Genomic DNA, 18537 nt, shown 5'->3' on the forward strand with positions numbered 1-18537 from the left:
AGTCCGGTTTACTTGTTAATCTGTGAACTTAATTTCACTTTTGAAATCAAGCTCCGGCCGGTGATCTTCTTGCAGGACTAACTCAACAGATTGTATCCTTTGTTGTTGTCAGTTGTTGTAAAACTGTGCATTACTTGCTTACCGCAGTTTAGCAAAAACTCGTGAAATCGCTTTACTTTCGAATTATTTTTTGCGCGTTATTCAGTAGGCTGTCCATTCATTGTGCTGCTCGTGTAGCGGCGGAAGTTGTCGTTATGAAGCGACCCCAAGTACTTAACACTCAGCTAGCCTCCCTAGCTCGGGACCATACTGGGGAATATTGGCCCTCAGTCATTTATATACGACTATCTGCGCTCGGTTCGCTGTCAGAACCTCGGGCCAATATTTCCCAGTATTTCACAGAGAACCATGGAGTAATGCACCAGTCAATGTAAACCCCCGCACCCCCCCCCCCCCAGCCGGGACATAGCGGGGCATTTGACAAGAGTTCAGTGCTAAAGTTGCAAAATGCCCCGCACCCCAAGGTCAGGTTTTTCCTCTAATTGAAGCTAATGATCCCGCTCATATCCCCCGCTCTTGTTGAAAAAAGTGGAAGACACAGGCTGATGTAAATGGTTCACTTAAACTTTATTTCTCAAGAAACACACATCACCGCATACAATGCTTTTCAAGTGCTCATTCAACTTTTCAACTTTATTAGGTGTTTGTATAAATTTACATGTACATGACCCATGCCCAGTCAAGAATTGACATTGACATTTCGGTGGAAAATACCCCGGCCCACTCCCCCGCTGTTCTTGGATGGCGTGCAAAAGAGGTCAAAGTCCCCGATTTTCGCTCGTCAAATAACGGAAAATTCCCCGCAAATGCCCCGCTATGTCCCGGCCGGGGGGGGGGGGGGTACGGGGATTTACATTAACCAGCAAGTACACTCTGATAGCTGATATACAAGAATGCCTACTGGAACAGTCATCCTCCGCGCCTGCCACTCGACCTCTCTTTTCTTTTGTAACCAATCATGTAGCCAGCTGGCAGGATTTGTAGCGCGGTGGCAAAGTTTTTGGCGCGAGTAGAGAATGGGGCGGAAATTTCTCATGCGAGCAGACTCACGCGTAGTTCCCTTCAATTCGACCATTAATGGACTGCAAAATCGTGTCTTAATGGCAACTGCTTAATTTTCGTTGCCAAAAATAATACAAACGAATCAGATTGATTGACAGTGGCTTTGCTTCTGTACATAAATACTTTATAATATGGCCACGGTGATTGAAGATTGAAAGGCGTTCCGGAATTTTACTGATGCAAGAGATTGTGACCGGCAGATAATTCAATCTGAAGTTTTATCGTTTGCATCAGATGTCCTATTAAAATTGCTTTCTGAAAACTACTCTCTTGCATGCAATGGCTGCTTTAATTGGATGAATCTGCTATCACCACAAAACATATTCCCTTCGTTGCTAGCTGAGTTCAATCTCTGTCATCAGAATGGTTTGCTCCTTATAGTGATGAAAACTATCGGGCTTTACCACGTAAATCAAAGGAAGCAAAAACGTCAAAACAATACAGTACAGGGAAGGAAAACAATAACCCACAACAAAATGGAAAACCTGTCAGGTTCTTACACCGGGAAACTATCGAGAAAGCATCACTTTCTATGTCATGTGATGTTTAGTGCTGACATTTCGACGTCATTCAAAACCTTTCACTGAGTAGTCATAATTGAAAATCGAGTAGAGCACACTTGACAATCCGTTCCCAAACGAACAGGGTACGTAATTTTAAAAATAAAGACTTTAAGTTAACGAGTGAAGGGAACAACATTTTTAACAGTGCCCGTTCTTGGGGATATTTGTTGCGTCCGCCAATCAATCGCTGTCGGTTTGTAAATTCCTTCCATGACTTTCTGTTATTTTAGTGCTCTTTTATCTTTTAAAAATAACTTGAAATTTTTCAAGTTAATGAGTGTAGTGAACATGCCTAAAATCTAGCCTGCAGGCACATTTTAAACAATATCCGTTCTTAGGGATATTTGTTGTGTCCGCCAATCAATCGTTTTTGGAGGTGTTTAGTTTGTAAATTCCATCCATGTCTTTCTGTTATTTTAGTGCCTTTTTATCTGTAGATGACCCGCCAAAGCATTTGAATGGAGAGTAATATTCAAAAATTAAAAACGTTTGAGTTGATGAGTGTGTTGAACATGCCTAAAATCTACCCTGCAGGCACGTTTATAAATCAGCTGTATATATTTGTTGTGTCCGCTAATCAATCGCTTTTACTCGGTAAATTCCATCCATGACTTTCTGTTATTTTGGTTCTTTTTATTTGGTGATGACCCGGGGGGGGGGGGGGTACTCCCCTATATAAGGTATATAGGTATGTGCCGCCCCAAAGGGTATGGTCTTTGAGCCGTTTTGGTCTGAAATAGGGTATAGATTTTGACAATTATGGTCTAAAATCGGGTCGGGTTTTTGGGGCGAGGAACATTTACGAAAGCTTACAAACATATTTTTCTTCTCAGTACGTAACTGGAACGACTAACTGATACCGAGAAAAAGAAATAGATAAACTATGTAATTCCAGCTTACTTTTACTCCTTGCGTCAACTTCCGTTCGGCACTGATGCATAATTATCAGGTCTGAAAACGGGTGTGAATTTTAGAGGTCAGGTCTGAAAACGGGTGTGGAAAATGGCATGTTTAGGTCTGAAATAGGGTCGGGATTTGAAGCCCCGGGCGGCACACCCCCACCAAGAATTCCGGGGAGTACCCCCCCCCCCTCCCCCCGGGGTGATGACCCGCCAAAGCATTTAAATGGAGGGTGGTCTAATTGATCTTCAAGTGCAGCCAGATCAGTCCTAAGATTACTTCGAGTATAGGCCTTATGTAAGGTCTCGCCAAAAGGTTTCATGAAAGCTTACGTGCTTGAGCAATGTAAAGAAGGTATTTACTGCCGTGTTCCATCTGCCTGCGCCTGATAATATGCTCTGTCTGCAAGCCGGAAATGTTTGTTTGAACCCTTGACTTCACAAGGTCTAATTTGCGTTTGTTTGGGGGTTTTGTTAAACCATCACTATTCATCAAAGTTGACCGCAGTGCTGCTACTCAATGAAGCGTTGATGACCTGTTTTCAAGCAAAGGATTTACCTAAGATAACTCTACACCGGTGTTTTTAGTATTTAGCAGCTACAAAAAAGGTCAGCAGCGTTGACATTTTTATACTGGGGAAAGGAAAACCACGATCTGATCACAGTCGAACACGTTTTATCATCCATCGTTATACATGCTATGACAAGCTGTATAATGGCATTCGGTGCATTGTGACATATGGAAACGGCATTTTATGGTGATGGTTATCTTGGCTTAAGTAACTTAGAACCACTTCAGTGATAGCTAACTCACTTACTTGGGGTCAAAATACTTCCTGAGAGGATCATGACGGGATAAATTGAAGAAAAGTGGTATTTCCAAAGCAGAACTGTCGGATTTGAACAATCGAATGAACGTTGCGTGTTGGCATTTCAGTCAGCTTTTGAACAGTTTAACCCACGATTCAAAAATCACAAGATAAAATATTCGAGTTTAACTCAGTCACCGATTTGAAGCAGTTGGTTGTCGCGAGGCACATCTGCAAAACCGAACGTACGGGATGCCTGTTTCAAATTTAAGGACAAGCTTCGAACACACGGCGTTCTTCCTGAGGTTATCAAAGATCGGCGCAGCTAAACAAACCAGGGAGCAACAATTTGCGAGACTATCAAGTTCGAGACAACATGAGCTCAAGGAACTATACAATGAGCATGTTCCTCGGCACAACAAGGCAAAAATGGACAAAGTGGCTCATTTGTTAGTACAGATACTCCAAGTCCAAGAAGTCCAAACGATTAAGGAATATACCATGAATGGGTACACCTTCAAGGTTCACGTGATTGAAGACACGGAACTGTAACATATGGATTTGTAATTGTGTATCACGGTGCAATCAGACATTTATTGCTTGATTTGTATTACGTCTGGTTAAAGATACCCGGGATCCAAATGTTATTGGGTCTTATGGTATATCACTGCAATTTTTTCACAACATTGAAACTGAATATATGGACTGTGAGAGTTAGATATCTGAATCGATTCATACAAAAGAAATAACCTTGTTCAGTTCGAGGTTCATTGAATATATTGCCTTGAAATAATTTTTTTCTCAGTACAGAATCAACTGTAATTTGTGGTAGACAAGAAAGCGTCTCCATTAATAGCCTTGACCAGTCAGGGTTTTAAATTCAATTTGACACCAAGAGAAAGGAAAGCTTGAAGACTTCATTGGTGACTAATGAACTTTTGTACCCTAATTTTCTTCGTCAAGGTTCAGTCAACTTCATTCCTGAAGCGCACAACAAACAAGATGCATAGAGGTATTATGGGCGTCATTTTCTCAGTTTATTAAGTTATTGTTTATATTTAAGATGATTCTTTTTCGGTTGACTATTGCTGTGTTTACATTACAGCGGTAAACATCCGGTCTGCCGACATATACACAACTTTAATGGAGGGTAAAAATAGTTATGTAAAAGTGGTTTTAGCCTGAGGGAAAATTGGTGGTTTTTTAAGACATCCAATTGCATTGATTTGGTATTCGTAGTATTTAAATCTAGTAAAAGCAGAAAATTGAAGAAATTTCTATTTTCTCAATGGAACATTCCAAAAACCAGAGGTACCCAACGTTTCTTCCGGGAGGCCAATTGTTGTAAAGAAAACCTACAAAACCTGGAAAACTAGTTCTTTTCGTTTTATGGCGTTAAAAATGCGAAAAACGGTCAGCTGGCATTTTCGTATCTATATGTAAAGTCAGCAACAACCATAGCGTAAATGCGGGGAATAAACTGATTTCCTTCTCTAAAACGTTCTTTAACTTGTGTTTTCATCTAAAGCATCCGAACATATCAATCTATATAAGCTTTCACAAATACGTGTTTAAAAGGACAGACTTGAAAACCATCTGGGAACACAGGGGATAGCATGTTAAGTAAGCTTAGCGTCCTGATTAACTGTGGCAAGGGAGAGCACTGCTCAGTAATTTTCTTGAGCGGTCATACTTTAGGCTTTCATGCACAGACTCAAAACTTAGACTCCACCTGTAACAGCAGCAATAGAAGGAGTATTTTAATACTCTTATTAATTCTGACCTGAATGGTCAGATATTAGGATCTCGTACGAGGAAAAATATAGCGTTAAAACCTGCAAGAGCAGTTTAAACTTGGGTGCTCTCGGTGGTAAAAGGTCATGTAATGTTTAGATACTCGGTTGAACAATATCCGCATAGAAAACTTGAAAGTTTACACTTTTTTTTTATTCCTATATTTGAATACCGACTGCACTATTAAGTTTACATAAAATAACGTCACGACACGACACGAAACAATAGCGTTCTAGCATTGACGAAAAATGTGTTTGTCAGATTCAAAACAAAATAGAATGAACGTTTTAGAGGAAATTTTACTCAAGCGTACGAGATGCTATTAAAATGAAACCTTCCCCAAACCTAACGTTTCGACCAAACAGTTAGAGAATAAATTGTAGCGATAGGCATTAGCTAGGTAGGTAAACTTCGGAGGACTGAATTCATAACAGTGTACTAAAAGAGCGTATTCTGCTATAATAATAATAATAATAATAATAATAATAATAATAATGATGATGATGATGATGATGATGATGATGATGATGATGATGATGATGATGATGATGATGATGATGATGATAATAATAATAATTATAATAATAATAAAGCATATTTGTAAAGGCTTCTACTTTAGTAAGAACAACTGCTATCAAAGTAAAGTGGCTTATCTACTCAAAAGACAAAAACAACTTGAGCTCGTTTTGTTGATTCTAGTCTACGTTTATCTACATACAGTGGACAAAGCAGTCCATGGACTTGACTTGCCATACGTAGAATAGACAACGGTAGCTGTTTAAAATCATGGCTACTGCCTATACATTTAACGCTACTTGTCATTGGTTTTCAAATCGCCACTGCTTATAATTAATAACAGCAAACTGAATATACTCGGACCTTAAGCTTTTCCTTATCCAATTATTAGAAACCAAATCTACCCAGGTTTATCTTAAATGCGGTATTTGGAATGTTTATCCCTCATTTCTGTCATTGCTATCAGAGATAAACTTGAATTCTGTCCAGTTCGATACCAGAAAAGCCTCTTGCCTTGTGATGACTTGATGACAATTATCATGTATGAAGATTATAAAACTCACCATATGCAATGTACTCCGAGTGGTCTAATAACAAAACTGATTACCAAATACTTAACCGGCAACCCTATGGAAGCATGAAATTCTTCTGAACGTCTATTTCGAAAAAGAGATGAAAGACGTTTTTCTTCCGTGTCCTGGCAAATTTTTGCCTCTACACGTAGCCAAACACTGATCTTTTATTTCCGGCGCTATTAAAACCGATAAACTTGAATTCCTGTTCATTAAAGATACAGGGAGGTGTTGGAAAGACCTTTGCCTTGAAACTGTTACCATAAAAGGGGATTATAAAGCGCTCACGATATAGTCTGCACGTGCTAATACATTGAAAACTGTGCAAAGATATATTTAACTAGACATCTGTGAAAACTCGTGTTTCCTTAAAATTATCAACCTGCATAGGCTATAAATTAAAGTTATGGTAACCGCCTGTATAGCTTTGAGAAGGCGAGCTCTTGTGTTTCACAAATAATCGAGTACATTCTGCTCGAAAGTGAACAAAACCTAAACTGCAACCTTTCCGAATTGTTTCTTTTGTTTAGCGATTTAATCAATGTTATGTTTAAATACGGTACTCCTACAAAAATTTTATCTGATCCGGGTCAGTTACAGTCTGTTCACAAACATCCATTATAGCGTTCTGTCCTCAGCGGAACTGAAGTCGGTGGGATCCGGGAAAATTATCATTCATTCATACTTCAGCAGGTTACATGGGGGGTTTTTCCGGATTGGACTATGAGCCGGTCCGGTGTTTGGGGATTTCCAGATAAGGGATGATTCGCAGAATAATTCTCACGAATAAGAAGTAACTGTAGGATTATAATTATAAGGGATAAGAGGATAAGGGATTATAGATAATAGATTAGATTTCCTCCCTGTTCTATTAACCACCTATGACCCTTCGTGAGGTGTTATTTAAAAAGGCTGCCTAGCATCAACAAATATTCTTTCCAAATTGACTTTTTTTAATTACTATTTCTCGTTCATCTATAGACGCATATTTTGTCTGCTTTCACCTTTATGACTATTGATTTTGTGTGCAAGCACCAATATTTTTGACAGAAATCTGTTTTCCAAGCTTAAACAAAAGAAAATTGCCTTTGTGTCCAAGAAGAGTGGCAAAAAGGTTTATCGTGCGACTAAAATCGGCCCCTATACTAACGAAAATGTATGAAGTGTTAATAATACCCTATATTACTTTATTGATGGTCTCTTGTTTTATTAAAATTTTACTGAATCTATTAGCCAGCCACAAGTGGCCGCTGCCATCAAGATTCATCACGGCTCTGATTTATATTTACTCTCAACACTACATGCTCATTTTGTTTTTCGGTTTCGGCTCAATACAATTGTGTGATAACGACAGTATTTCTAACAGTCAAACTGTTAATTCAAAGCAAGTGATGAAGAGAATTATAATTTCAGAGTTTGTACAACTCCTCTTAACGCCCCCTCTTGGGGTATACCCATGCTTCCTTGAACAAATATCCTTGGCACATATTTTAAACTTCGTATTTTTACCTTTTTACATTCATCAATAAACTGGGTTGAATTTCTGTCCAGTTCTAATTCAAAGTTAGTCTTTTCTTTCCCTGTACCAAAGTGCCACTTATTCGAAGGAGGAGAGATAATCTTTAATCACGGAAAATTCATCAGCTACAACTAAATAAATCATAACAGAGATAATAATAATAATAATAATAATAATAATAATAATAATAATAATAATAATAATAAAATAATAATAATAATAATAGTATTAATAATAATAATAATAATAATAATAATAATAATAATAATAATAATAATAATAATAAGAACAACAACAATAAATAGGTCGCTTAAAAAAGTAATGAAAATAGAAACGAAAAATTGAAGTTAAAGAATCATTTTTCAAATCGACAAACACTGTCATTTTACACTGCTCAGAGATTGTAACCCAATTTGGCGACATTTTTATCTGGGCTTTGTCGCTTAGCCTTTCATGTCTGTGTTCCTCGAGACTGCTTTCTCCTTTCATGCAACATGGAATAGAAGTCAAGAGGCTTTAGAACGTCTTCGTAAAGCAAGGCAAGTTCTTCGTGGCTGAGCTTTGCAGCAGCATCAGTAAGTCGAGGATCTGCTCGCACTTTGGCTGCGTCGAAAGTGATCCCGGAATAGCAGGGCAGGCTTGTTTGGCGTGACAAGCTGGGGTTTGGAGCACGTTTCTGTGAGATCGCTCCTCCTTCACTTGCTAGACGACCTATCTTGTGATGTGTGGTAGCTTCTCGCTCCCGAACTCTGAATAATCGTGCTGTCCTTTCCTTAACTGCTTCAGATACTTTTGCTGCTGGTAACTCTTTTGACTTCTCATGCTTTTCTATCTCCCTAAAGATTTCCGACCAGCCGGAAAAATTTTCAATATCAATTTTCAAACTCATGGCTCAGGAATGGTCCAATATTTTGGAATGCCTCACGATGGAGTGTCCAGTAACTTGACCTAAAATGAGTTCTAGAATTTTATAGGCTGTGCTGCATGCAAATTTTTAAAGCTGCTTTTAATTGCTGACGTTTAGTCTTTGTTTCGTAATATACGAAAAGAAGACAATTATTCCAGGTAGCGCAATGTCTCATCCAAACTAACGTCAAGACATTATTTTTGTTATTAAAAATTTTATTGCGCTGTTGACTTCCCTTCAACAATTTGAAACCTTAGTTTCGGTTCCGAGGCAAGTACCACCGCTAAGGAAAATTCCAATCGAAAGGAAGGAAATACTGATACTTTTATATGTTTGACCTAAACTTGCTTATAATTTCACTTACTCCTGGACTCGCGCTATTGTAACACCATTAATTAATAAATAGATACGGAGCAGTATCACAACAACAATGGCGTCAATGTAATACCCAGTATTAAAGCTGTTGCGGTATATGATTGGACTGTTGATCTACATTAAAAATAACACCCTGCCATTTATTTTTCTTATTCGCAGGGAACTTAATTTCGCAAAACAAAAATAAAAACAAAAAAATAATTAAATAAATAAATACTCAGTATAGCTGAAAACTAAACAAGATGAGTAGTTTGTTAAATTTTTGGAAATTTAAGAAACTTTTGATGAAAGCAGGAGAACAAACAAAATACAAAACTAGCAATAGTAAAAAATAACAGAAGTTACGAGAGGAAGATTTTTAATACCATTGTCGGTAAGGAAAAGGAAGAGATATTTAAGGACATTTAAGGGATACTTTATAAAATTATATGAAGAGAAGAGAAAAAAAAACAAGTACATACAGACAAAATAGTACTTAAAAAATCTTACTTACAGAGGTGCATCGTTAAACACGTTGCATTATCAGTATAAAAGAACTCACACAAGTTTTTCGCCACGGCCGTTTATTATTCAGCTTACTTGCGAGTTTTCTAGAGTCTAGCTCCTTTTAGTTACATTTTATACGGCTATACGGAGATTATTTAACATACAGGTACAACAGTTGAGTTTCCTGGTAAGCTTTTAGAACTGGTGTCCTTTGGACAGATTTTTGCCAAAGATCATTTCTGAATCACTTATAGTGTGAAGGAAGTGGCATTATCTTCATTTAAAGTTTCCAAAACATTTTGGAGAAAAAATGTGGCATGCATAATGACATCCAATGAAATTGTGGCTAATATAGTGTCTACTTGGCTGCAATAGTTGTATTAGTATTCGGACTATTCTCACTCTCAACGTGTATGACAACTTATTTGTCATTCTGTACCCGCTTAAACGGTCATAGGGAAGAATGTTTTAGTTCTTCAACCAAATTATTTCAAGCAGTTGGACCAGAGAAGCGAACATTTAATTTTTCATGATTAATTCTCGACACATTGACATGATATGCTGATTTTGAGGCTGGCCTAGCATTATTATTGTGATGTCTAGGTGATATTCTGAGAAAATGTCCTTTATGAAACAGTGCTATATGAAAAGCTTCAACTTAAATCCAGCAACTTGATGTCGAGTGTTATCACCAGACGAGCTACCAAATATGTTACAAAATATTATTTCCCACCTGGACTAACGTCATTGGTTTCTCATAAACCAGGTATTTAGAAAGTGTTACATATTCACAAATTAAATGACGCGAGTGTAATAACACAGATTAAAGTTCATGCACATTTTCCAGGTGAAGTTACATTCAGCTGGTAATCATAGGTATTAAAATCCCTTCCATATTTTACGCCTAGACTGACGTAGGGTTAGCGTATTACTAAGCACTGCAATCCTCTGCATATAGATCAGGTAGACTGACGTCAGTGTATTACTAAATATATGTCGTCTTTTTAACTTAATGAACTGACGTATTTGGCACCGATTTTTGCTAAAACTGATAATTACTAGCCACCAATCGATAAAAATACAGTCCAGCTCTTTACGTTCTCGACCGTGTAGTGTACAGATTATGTCGTGTGCCCTGACATTGAAAAAATAGCCGCCCACGGTTGCCAAAACATATTCCGCCACATATAAAAGGTTATGCGCATGCATGCATTTGACGAAGCTGCAGTGTATATGGACGTGAAACATTTACGTTAGTGCTATACACCAGATTTGGAAAATCTATTTCAAAATATCATTATTGCAAATTTCCTTTGGCTAAAGATTTAAACTGAGTGAGTTTCAGCTGACACTATTTCTAACTGCGTATATCTTGGTCTGACTAACCTTACCCTTCATAATACAATAACCTATTGTTTAAAAACTTCTTCTTCTCAGTTAATCTACAAAAGCAAAGGCCATAACGTGGATATTGCTAGTGCAATAAAACACAAAGGCAGAATAGGATAAATAGTGGTGTAACTCTAAAAACCATAAAATGCATTAAAAGCGTTCTTAAATCTGTCCAGAGAAGTTTGATCCAGTTCATGTTCCACATCGTTATATCGGTGTCCGAATCAAAGCTCCCTTTACGAGCCATACTGGCGTAAAGAGTTCGTGTGTTGTGGGTAGATGAAGTCAGGCATTGGGATGGTTGTTAATCCACGTAATTTATACATATCAAGGTCAGTCAAGACTTAATTCTCCTCAGTTGTAATGAATCCCATACCAGTCTATTGAGTTGGCGAGTAACATTTCCAGGTTCTTAACTGAAACAGTTGTTACACAACCGGTCAGATTTTCGTTGAACGGCCTCAAGTGATTCGATTTGGTATTTCTGTTGGGGGGACCACACAGCGTGCTAGCATACTCAATAAACAATACTCATAATTCCTTTTTAAGCTAAGGAGGCTTCCTTAACCCGTTGCTTGCATAAATCTTGATCGTTAGAGTCCATCTAAAAGGCATCTTGGTACAGGACAAACTTTCATTATATTTTTGTCTCTAGTTGTCTTTCTGGGTCAGTCTTCATTGGTCCTGTTATTTTGCCTTTGGTAGAACTTTTGATCAATCGTCCAAACAGTTCTTTTGTGAACATATCACGTTCTAGAGATATCCTTATCCCTTGGTAGTCGGCTTATTTTGAGTATATAGACTGCTGGAAGGTTCTTTCTCCATGTAATTTATTTGGTTAATGATCGAGGCACCAGCTGAGACACGGGAACGTGGGAGACACGTCGGCTAACGCTCCTCAGAAAAAATCTCTGAAACCTTAAATGTGTGAGAAATAATATGAATCCGATATGGCTTTCGTGCTGGGATCAAAAGGTATCCGCTATTTTGGAAATACGGCCTGGGTTTGCCTGTGGTTGTCGAGACATGATTGCGTCCAGCTTGCCTAATCTTTTAGTGTACTTAACAGTTGATTTTCTTTGCTTCATTTATGAACCCGAGGTTCAGTTTTTTTTACTGTGTTGCGGTGTTGCGGTCAGACTGAAGCAACTTGTCCCCTTCAGTATAAGAGTACTGGAACAATCTCTTACTGGATATATACGCACGATTATCCTCAGTATGGACAATAAGAATGTTACTTGAGTGGCATACTATAAATGTTCTAATCCAGCGGACATTTATATAGATCATCGAACAAAGACATTCCCATGTGGGTTTTGGACGCCTTTTACGTGATTATCGCTGGCGGTTGCACATGGATCGTGGTGTGGTCGATTGCCTTTGAAACAGACATTTAGAGAGTAGTAATTAGACTTCCAATTGTTTCCCGCCCTGAACCTTACGCCGCATGTCGGCCCAGGTTGGATAATTTCTGGCACTATATCAGTGCACTGGGTGGCCACGTGCTTAATGATTCTACAAATAACTAATCCAGTGTGCCAGTCGACTAGGCTTCCCTCGTGGGGCAAGCAGGCAATCCAGTTGTTGATATTAGACTTGATCAAGACTTCGCTTCCTATCAACCGCCACAACTCAAACCTCATAGCTGCAAAATGTGTTTCATTTAAGGGAGTTGTTGTCGATAAAGGAACGGCACCTCCATTGGGCCAATCAGGTGTAGGTGTGACTGCATTGGTGTTTTCCATGAAATGTTCGTAGTCAGTGAATGTATAGCTGTAAACTAGAGTCCAGCCTCCACTGTCCGTTTCCATGTCGCAGAAGGCCTGGAAAGCGTTGTTGCTGCTTCCATCATCCGGGTCTATCCAATAAATACCGGTCGAGAGACTGGGCATGAGCATCTTCAGCTGCTTGCAAGATTTAGCAGCAGCACGTTTCTTCATCCCTAGGGCTGAAAGAGTAAATAGGCCTTTCATATCACACACTCCGATGTAAATTTGTCTTATGAACCTAATCCATCCTAATACCTAGTCTAAATCAAATCTGTCATGAACCTAATCTGTTAACACATTGAGGCAACATTCAGTCAGATCAAAGGACATATTAGGGAAGGACAGGATTGCAGGCCCAGTCTATCGGCGACTGTAACGTAAGTCATGTAGGTGATGCTGAGAGGGGAGTGGGGAAGAGAGAAGAGGAGCTCAGTTTGTTCTGAAGTCTTTAAACTTATTCAACAAGACCACAAAAACCACTCACTTATCAAATGGTCGAGAAAGCAGTAAATGGATTCTCGATTTTTTAAAAAAATTACGATACTTATCCTTTAGGTAAGGTCTCACTTACCCTAGATAAGATCATCATTCGAACCACCTTAGCCCACGTTAAAATACGTTAGACATTGAGTTTGTTCTAATTGTCATTTCACGTGTATAGGATTTCCTTTAACTATGTACGTTGTTACTGTCGAAGTTTTTAATTAAAAATTGTTTTAGTCTCTGTTGGGATGGCAAGATGTGGGTTGTAAGTGTCCAGTTTTCTATCACTTGTTTTCAGGTGCGCCGAATGCCTATGATATAGGGAAAAAGAAATAAGCACCCCCCCCCCCCCTCCCCCAATTCCCGGTATAAGGTGTGCCGAATGGTGAAACGTGCGAAATTCACAAATAACCAACGCACAATTGGCTTGATATCTCAGTTGGTATAGCACTGCACCGGTATCACAGAGGTTATGGTTTCGATTGTGACGTTCAAGCCGGATTTTTTTTTTCAGGCTTTCTTTTCGCTACGATGGTGATTCACTTATTCATTAAAAGTATTGCATACACGTCACTGAAACTTTGATAAGGCGTGGAAGATTCATCAAAGAATCGAAGACGAAGATTACCTTTGACTGTTGCTAAGCTAGAAAATTTTCCATATTAACCTTCGTGGATATAACCGTCGTAGTGAAGCCATGAAAGCCATCTTTGAACTTCGGATGAAATAATGAACAAGTGAACGACCATCGTAGATATTCACACAACTTAAAAGTCTATTGCTTTTTAGGGCTAGCGGCATTGTTATGACCTGTTGATATCGTTTTAAGAGCGAACTGCGTGCCTGCTTCTTAGAGGTTGTGGATGAAAAAACCCATAGAATGGGGATCTAACCTTCACAGTCGTCTCTTGTAACTCTTGGCTTGCAGATGCATCTGTCTCTGTTTCCATGGCTGTCGTATCGACAAACAGCGTACGAGGGGCAGACTGTGTCACCACATAGTTCCTTCAAATAGAGTAATGATCATTGGCAGTAAGATAAGCTAGAAATAGCGTTCACTAGAGCTGCCCCCGGTTTTGAATAGTTGTTTTTGACGATTTGTATAGAATATAAATATTGTGTATACGGCTGTTGTAAATTTGACGTTTCAACTATTTTATTGAAGTTATTATTAATAGAAATAGTCAGCACATTGCTTTGTAAATCTGACAATGAAATCTATGACAATCATACAATATTGTATTTCAACATTGTGTAATATATGGGCAAAACATAAAATAAACTTGCAACAATGTATCGCTAGAAAATATCATGAATTACATCTATTTATATACATGTTAGCCAGATAATGTAAATCTATTTCAATCATGTAATATTGTATTTCAACTTTCCAACAAGACCTTGCGCGCTTGGTAAAAAATTACCCGAGACCACCGTGCGCGTCTAGTTTCATCAAATCGGGAAACCTTCCCATACTACAAACACATTTCTTACCTTTTTTTATTAAAAAATTCCTTGTATATATACAAGCGGGGAATTCTAGAGTGCCTCCTCGGGTTCTGGCCTCTGGGCCAAAACCCGAGAGAGAGACTTTGACCGAAACTGGAAACCGCACTAGGAAAGCCTCTGGCAGCTAGGGTAGGTTCTCACAAGAGAGTGAAAACGTGAGTTCACTTGAGACGGCAATTAGTAAAACATGAAAACCTGACTCAGGAATGCCTGGAAAATTATTAATAAACGTATCTGTAGTATCAAAAATACTTTGTATTACTTTCTAATTAAAAGTGAAATGTATTTGTAAGGGACAAATCCTTATCCCACCCCACAAAGTTATAGTCTTGTCATAGTCACCTGACAACGAGTAAGTCATCGACCACGAGGTTGAGCAGTTAAGGACGAAAAGGAAAGAAGAATGCGTGTTGAACAAATCTGTGATAGTGTAGTTTATTCAGCAAGCAGGACTAATATTTATTTAAAGTCAGTAGCGAATGTTGAGTTAACGTTGGTTGAATTTCGCTTACAGCGCGGTCTCACTTTGGAATTGAATTGTCGGTACTTGATCTCAGTATTGTTTCGCATCAAGTTAAGTGAACAGGCGTGCTATTGTTTTCTTTATTAAAAAAAGATTTTGGATATGAAATTAAAAATATTGCCCCTTACAAATTCTTCACGTGATAAGTGTTTTCTTATTCGGCTGATGTTATAAGGTAATAGAAAGATGCATTACAAACTTTATTTTTGGGATTGTTCATTGTCAAGGTCTCCAACAACTGTCGATCTCGTGATATCAAAATTTCCAATAGTAATCGAAGAAGTATTAAATTTAGATAATTGTTGTCGGGTTCCTCCATTAAGAAACTCTGTTTTTCTTTTTTTTTTTTTTTCATTAAGAAGGAGTTTATTGTATTCCATCCATGAGCGGATGTTCTTTATGCAATTTTTCCTGGCGTACATAGCGTCTTGTTGACTCGTCAGGCTTGAAGGATTAGGTAATAACTGTTTTACATCAGAGTAAACAAGCAAGATAACCTTTATTAAAAATCTATCCTTAGAAAGGATGTTGACACTGAAAACAGAAGAGTTGATAATACCACGAGTTGATTCTAGGATATTGCGCTGGACTTCAGTAAATATTCCTAATTTCTCGGATTAAGTACATATTTACAGAAGGTTGATCAGACAGTGAAAATCTACTTTCGTTACTAACATAATGCAATATTAAGTATTCTCGCTTAAATAGTTCTTGATCCAATTAAGTAACATTGAAAAACACATAATAAGCTCGGTTGATGAAACATTTGTTATCACAAGGAATTCACATCAATACGGATCATTGCTTTCCAAAACCATCAAACCAAAAAAGCTTTAATTTCGATTTCTGAGCGCTTGAGTTACTTTTTAGTCGGGCGATATACTCAGTTTGAACTGAATGGAGAGTGAGTTTTTGGAGACGTTATCAAGGGACAAAAACATTTACGCACCCAGGGAATCCACTAACAATGAGCGGCAGATCAGATTGGTAGCGGAGGTCTCGTTTATTAATTATTAACCTCCAAATTCAATTTTCAATTATCGCAAGATCTTCATTTTTCGTAATTTCCCTAAAAATTATTACCTCCTATTTCTCTTCTTGTTTCTTTGTAAACGCTCAAAAAGTTATCCAAAAGATCTGAGATGTTTATGGGTCTTCATGCTACAAACCTATGATGGAATGCATCGTTACGACAAACATGAAACAGGTCTAAATTTAAATACCTCGGCTGTTTGATGGACCCATCCATCGCGAACCCTTAAGTCGGCTGGATGAGAAGACGAATCTACGCTGTTCAACTCGCAATTGTAAGCGTACCATTGCACAGTTCCAAAGTTGTACGAGAAGCAGGACTTCTCAAGGTAACACTTAAGCTGGCAGTGCTCTTTGTCCACAACATTGAATTGCCCAATAACGTGGTTCGAGAGAGCGAAACCAGGAATTAAATGCACGAATCTTTTGTTTCTGCAAATGTCTTGAAAAAGGCGGGAAAAGAAAAACATAACCTGTTAAAGATTGTATGGCCTGATTATCACACAGTGCAAGATTTCTTAACGGAGAACGAGCGACCTCACTTTAGAATTTAGGTTGTCAGAATAAACTCAGGCTCACAACGGACAACTGCAAAAAGCAAGTCCAATTTAACAGTTATAGTGCTAAAAACCACGTTTCTTTTTACCAAAGGAAGGCTAGCTTTAAAACATTTCTGATTAACGGCATTTGCGTCAGCTACCATCCCAAACCCCTAATATAAATCGTGTTGGAGTTTTATAAAACTGTTAGTAAAATTTAAATGTAAGTCACCGACGATTCAAACTTTTAAACAGCGTGCAAAAGCAACAAAATATTCATCGCTGACCGTTCATGAAGCCGTACTGCTCCGTCAAAAGAAGAAAAAGGAATATTTGGGATGCACGAGATGGACTCATTATCACTTGAGCAATGTAAGGTAGATGTTGCTTAAAAGCTGGTCGTTTGGCGTTTTTTTTTTTTGACAAATTTGCCGACCTGCGATCCAAAGTGGCTTAGCTATCTTTATTGAGTAATAGCACGAGCAGTGTGCAAATAAAGCAATGCAAATACATTAGATACTACAGAGTGCATTATTTATGATCTTCGACTGTTTCATTAGCAAGTGGACTATCAGTTTTCCATCACGAAATCGGCATATGGCCAACGTTTGCTCTTATTACAACACGTACCTAAATAGATGTTTTAAAGCTCTATTCCCGGTTCGCTTTCGTTGTTTCGTGACCCTTGAATTGAGACATTATCGTTGTCAGGTTTCTTGCGAAGGAAATAATTTTAACTTGATTTCCGAGGGGAGAACGGGTTGAAATGATTTTTATGATAATGTCATGACTTCACCCTCGGAACCCAACGCATTCAAATCCTCGCCTAAAGAAACTAAAAATTAAAAATTGCAAGGGATGCGGCTTGCTTATAGCGCAAGTTATTTCGTATACATTAAATTGTGAGTGTAACGTTTGACGCGAAAAATGTTGTAGAATGATAAAACAATGGGAGCAATTTACGAGTAACTTTTTTTGAGATTGGTGAGAGGAAGGAAGAGGGGAAAAAAGATAACTTTTGCCTATTCTGGGGTTACCTTCCACCAAGCTATGGATTAAAGTTCTAAGTTGATTAGGGTATAATGAAGCTTCGTTATTTTGGTGCAAACTGTCGTAGAGGAGACGCGTAGACAGGATGCGAAGAAAATATTTCCTATTTTTGACCATTTTGTCTTGAAAGAAGGAAAAGAAAAACATGACAGGTGAAAGATTGTGGACTGATTCTCACACAGTCCAAGGTCTCTGAGTTTTTTAAGCTTCCTGACAGAGAACGAGTGACCTCAATTTAGAAACGGATAAAGTTGTCAGAATAAACTCAGGGTCACAACGGACAATTACAAAAAGCAAGTCCAATTTAACAGTTATGGTGCTAAGAACTATAACATCTTTCAAGTGAAAAATTATGATAAACTTCGTATCAAATGAAGGCTTTAAATACATTTCTGTTAGCTAGCATCCCAAACCCTTAATTTAAATCGTGTTGGAGTTTAAAAGCACTGCTAGCAAAATTTAAATGTAAGTCGCCGACGATTCAAACTTTTAACCAGTGCAAAAGCAACAAAATATTCATACCGTTCATGAAGCCGTATTGCGCCGTCAAAAGAAGAAAAAGGAAAATTTGGGATACACGAGATGGACTCATTTTCACTTGAACAATCTTAGTTAGATGTTCAAAAGCTGGTCGTTGTTGCGTTTTCTTGACAAATGTGTTCGTGAGATCCAAAGTGG

At 38.2% G+C, this 18537-nt stretch overlaps 1 protein-coding gene across 1 annotated transcript; it reads right to left on the reverse strand.

The window, feature by feature from the left end:
* Window positions 1–12138: 12138 nt before the first annotated feature.
* Window positions 12139–18537, reverse strand: LOC146473752 (uncharacterized). The gene is made up of 4 exons (XM_085117594.1): window positions 18382–18537; window positions 16462–16712; window positions 14100–14211; window positions 12139–12902 (listed from the first exon to the last, which is right to left on the reverse strand). Exons 1-4 carry the CDS (start codon window positions 18449–18451, stop codon window positions 12241–12243), a joined length of 1095 nt encoding a protein of 364 aa, XP_084973720.1. The 5' UTR covers window positions 18452–18537; the 3' UTR covers window positions 12139–12240.

Source organism: Pavona decussata, unplaced genomic scaffold (genome assembly GCF_977016875.1).
Source record: "Pavona decussata unplaced genomic scaffold, jaPavDecu1.1 SCAFFOLD_92, whole genome shotgun sequence".
Classification (NCBI taxonomy): domain Eukaryota; kingdom Metazoa; phylum Cnidaria; class Anthozoa; order Scleractinia; family Agariciidae; genus Pavona; species Pavona decussata.

Bases quoted from the DNA above. Each gene is read 5' to 3' on its own strand.
- LOC146473752 (XM_085117594.1), bottom strand. From the start codon at position 18,451: ATGAGTCCATCTCGTGTATCCCAAATTTTCCTTTTTCTTCTTTTGACG. The intron at 16,713-18,381 runs GTATGAATATTT...GCCTTTTTCAAG, and splicing joins GCAATACGGCTTCATGAACG to ACATTTGCAGAAACAAAAGA. The intron at 14,212-16,461 runs GTATTTAAATTT...CTCTATTTGAAG, and splicing joins GGGTCCATCAAACAGCCGAG to GAACTATGTGGTGACACAGT.